The following is a 4410-nucleotide window of genomic DNA, read 5'->3' on the forward strand; positions in this document are numbered from 1 at the left end:
TGTGGATTTGGAATGCAAAGAAGAAGATTTGCATTTGGATTTGGCCTACTACATTTGTAATTTTACTTTAAAAGCCATGTATTCAAACAGCAAGTGAATGACCCTGAATATATTTTAGAGTTTTTATCACATTCTCTCTTGGATAAACAATACAGTGAGACAGGCAGTTTGTATTCAGATTGTAATGAGTGGGATTTACAGTGAAATGGCTCAGCATGCAATTCTCTAGTTCAGTTTTCTAGCCAGCCAGCACTTGGGCTACTCTTTTAAGTTTTCCTTCCCTTCTTTTCCCTTTAAGAGTTGAGTTGAGTTTTTAACTTCTTAAAAGTCTTGGGTCTTCCTCATGTCTTCTTAAATTGATAGTAATCTTTTGGTCTATACAATTGAGTTCACTATTATATATAGTGACCCTCCAGTGACAGATCATTATTTTGTTAGATTTAGGCTGAGAATGAAACTAAAAAAGACTATTTTTTTTCACTATTAACTGCAGCAATGCTACTGAGTATATAGCAGTACCCAATGGAAGCAAGGGCCTTCAACAGAAGAAACATCTCCTTGTCACTTCTCCATAGTGTTACCTGGAAAGGTCCTCATCCTGTGTGTATCAACACAGTGAAAAAGCTCCTAGAAATCACATCTGCAGGTAGCACCTTGAAAACTATTGTGTAAATGTCTAAACGTTGAAAAATATTGACAACCTTCTAGTCAATTTTCCAAGCAAGTGTGTTATTAATGATAACTATCTAGCACTTTTTAAATTTTAAAAATTATCTCATTATGGACCATATAAACAACACATTAATTACTTCTGTTCTGTATGTAAAACAACTTTGCAGCCTTTTGTTTTTCTACAAGTCATGGATTGAGAAAGCATTCTTCATGTTAGAACTGGTACCATCGATTCAACATTTTACTTAACAGCTTTAGAGAAAACAGAAGTTATTTCTTTGGTATTAATGAGATTTTACAGGTATGTGGGGCAGTGTAAGGATGTGTGCTTGTGTGTTTTAATGATGTGCTGATATTCCTTTAGCTAGCAATGGCTTTCAAGTACAGAAAGTGTAATGTGAATATTGTTAGAAGTAATAAGTGGCTGAATTCCTTACCTAAAATGAGAGTGTTGCAAATTGGATTTCTATAATTATGTAGATTGGTATAGAAAAGTGAGAAATATAGCTGAATATCAAATTAAAGTGTTTTTTAAAGCAGCTAATGCTTGAGATAAAATATTTCAATTTAAAATAGTTAATTTGGTGAGAAGGAAATGATGTAGATGTAGAAAACTATAAATAGAGTGAAGAGAACAGCTAGAAAGTATTATCTTGTTTCCTTTCAAAGAAAATTGAACTCTGAGTCATCTAAGGAGATTAATATTCATACCAGGCAAAAGTGTATACCCTCTCCCATAGATTAATATTAGATGAACAACAGCAAACCTATCTGGTTTCAGACAGGATACAGAGTAAAGAAATAGAACAGGACATAAAACCTCTTCTAGCTACTGCTTTATGCAGATATTTGGAATTACAGAGAAACAATGCTGAAGCATCACCTGTGCTACATTTCCCAGCCCAAAGCGTGAGAAGGGGATTCAGATGAGGCAGTCACCTGAGCCGGCAGCAACTGTTCAGAGATGCAGCTGCTGCCCAGCACTTCAGCATCCCAGCACTTCATTCAGGAGTCTTGGCTCGATGTGAAGCAAAGAGAATGCAAAATGCTGCACAAACAGATGATAGATCCTTAGTAAACAAGGTAAGGGATTTGAAAAGGTTCTAAATATTAACTAAGAAATTGTGCCATAGTGATAAACGTTCTGAAAGTGAATGTCTGTGGGTGAATATGGTATGATCAGCAATGTATGTAGGTGGAAGAGAGTTTGAGTTAGAATGTTTCATTCACCTGAACATGCTTTTAATATAGTCTCATTATCTTGCACAAGCAGGGATGTGTATAGAATCTAACCTCTGTGCAATACAAGAAAACAGAATTAATAAAACAGAAAAAAGAAAGGAATTATGTGCTTAATTATAATTCTGTCATACATTCCATGACAATGTCATTTCATCCACAGAGACATTTGAAACTTGCTGATTTAAATGTAAATATTATTTTCTTTAGGTGAACGAAGGGGTCCAAAGTATAAAGAAAAAAAAAGCACAAGGGAAGAACTCTTTGACTGAAGGACTATATTATCAGTAAAAAAGAATGGGCTAGGAAAGGTCACTTACATGAAAATTAGCTTATTCAAGAAACTGTAAGAATGAAGGCTGTGACACATATCTCCACTCCTGTGAATTACAAACGGACTGTTCTCATCTGCGAGAATTTATAAAAGATCTGTACCAACTAGGTATACCTGAACTAAGCTGCATCTCTCAGAAGAAACGGATTAGTGTTAGTCTAGACATGAATAATTTGCCCTTGCAACCTGAGCTCAATGCTTCCTGCACTGGTGTAGATGAGACTTTCTATAGGACTGGACACCACACACACAATACATCAACCCCTCAACTGATCCCCAAGTTCTATATCGCTGTACCTATCATCTACTCTATGATCTGTGCTGTGGGGCTTACCGGAAATTCTGCAGTCATTTATGTTATCCTGAAAGCACCCAAAATGAAGACAGTCACTAATATTTTCATCCTAAATTTGGCAATTGCCGATGAGCTTTTTACTTTGGTGCTTCCTATCAATATAGCTGACTACCTGCTGCTTCAGTGGCCCTTTGGTGAATTCATGTGTAAGCTGATTATCTCCATTGATCAATACAACACTTTTTCAAGTATTTATTTTCTAACAGTCATGAGCATTGATCGATACCTGGTGGTGGTTGCCACTATCAAATCAAAGAAAATGACGTATCGAACCTACAGGGCTGCCAAAACAGTGAGTTTGTCTGTTTGGGTTTTTGTCACCATCATTATCTTACCGTTCAGTGTTTTTGCTAAGATACATACTGAAGAGGGACGATCCCAATGTGTCTTTGTTTTTCCTAACCCAGAAAGCTTCTGGTGGAAAGTGAGCCGCCTCTACACCCTGATCTTGGGTTTTGCCATCCCGGTATCCACCATTTGCATCCTGTACAGCACCATGCTCTACAAGCTAAGGCATATGCGCCTCCATAGCAACGCTAAAGCCTTGGACAAAGCAAAAAAGAAAGTGATGATAATGGTATTGATCATCCTGGGAGTCTGCCTGTTCTGTTGGACCCCCTATCACCTCAGCACAGTGGTAGCTCTCACTACTGACATCCCACAAACTCCTCTAGTTATTGGAATCTCCTATTTCATCACCACGTTGAGTTATGCTAACAGTTGCCTCAACCCATTTCTTTATGCCTTTTTGGATGATACTTTCCGAAAGAGTTTCCGAAAACTGGTGGAATGTGGGACTGCCTCATGAAATCCCAGCTCCTTTACAGCTTCCTTAAGAAGAGGGGATGCCTTCATGAAGAAGCTTTGGCAAGCAGCAATGGACAGAGGGAACTCTGAGCACGCTATGGTGTAAACTCATAAGATAGAAATGGATTGGTCCTCTTCTTCAAGTAATGCCACAGCATTCTTGAAGCCTGTCAAATTACAGTACAACTTTAGGGAACTTCTTTTTTTTCCTGCTTTTTGCATTGCAGCTATTCATTGTGGATTACCTCTTCTTTGGTATGTATCATAACTCCTTGGAATGTTTGATTTTGAGAAAAGCAGTAGCAGATCATAATGAGATCTTTAACTGAAAATGGAAGTATTGATACTGATACTGTCTGGAGTTTTATAAAATCAATAAAGATATGCAGAGTGTTGTTGCTCAGTGATGAATTCAGATTATGCTACTTTTGTATTTTCAATATAGATATGCAAAAACATATGTATGTAAACACACCCACAGAGAGAGAGAGCGAGAGAGCACAAGAGAGAGTGAGGATACATTATCTTCCACCATTATATTGTATTAGAGAGTAAAATGCATATTTTATTTTCCCACCTGATCAGAATTTTTAACCTCTTTTATACTTATTTATTGCATTTTATATCTGTAATTGTTTTTATAGATGTTGATTGTTATTATTATAGTCTTGATTTTATTGATTTTATTGTAAACTGCCCAGAGTCCCCCTTTTGGGGGAGATGGGCGGTAGCAAAATTTGAATAATAATAATAATAATAATAAGCAAGATACATGGAGAGCTTATGCAGCAAAAGTGGGGAGGACTGATCCTTCCCTCCCTCCCTCCCTTCCGTACTGGGAAAAAGCAAATTTCCATGCCCTGAAGTCTAAACTAATGATTGCAAGGGGCTCTTGGAATTAGGCCTAGGGCTGTCCTGGCTTCATAGCCCCTGCTCATTCAATGGAAGGAGACATTTCTCAAAGGACGTTTCTTCCTTTTCTGCCCCATCTACAAAATTCACG

The 4410-nt window shown here is 37.4% G+C and overlaps 1 protein-coding gene across 1 annotated transcript; it reads left to right on the forward strand.

Annotated features, from left to right (window-relative positions):
- Positions 1-2409: 2409 nt before the first annotated feature.
- On the forward strand, positions 2410-3408 carry NPBWR1 (neuropeptides B and W receptor 1). The gene has a single exon (XM_063300235.1). It carries the CDS (start codon positions 2410-2412, stop codon positions 3406-3408), a length of 999 nt encoding a protein of 332 aa, XP_063156305.1.
- The last annotated feature ends 1002 nt before the right edge of the window (positions 3409-4410 follow it).

Source organism: Candoia aspera, chromosome 3, assembly GCF_035149785.1.
Source record: "Candoia aspera isolate rCanAsp1 chromosome 3, rCanAsp1.hap2, whole genome shotgun sequence".
Taxonomy (NCBI): Eukaryota; Metazoa; Chordata; class Lepidosauria; order Squamata; family Boidae; genus Candoia; species Candoia aspera.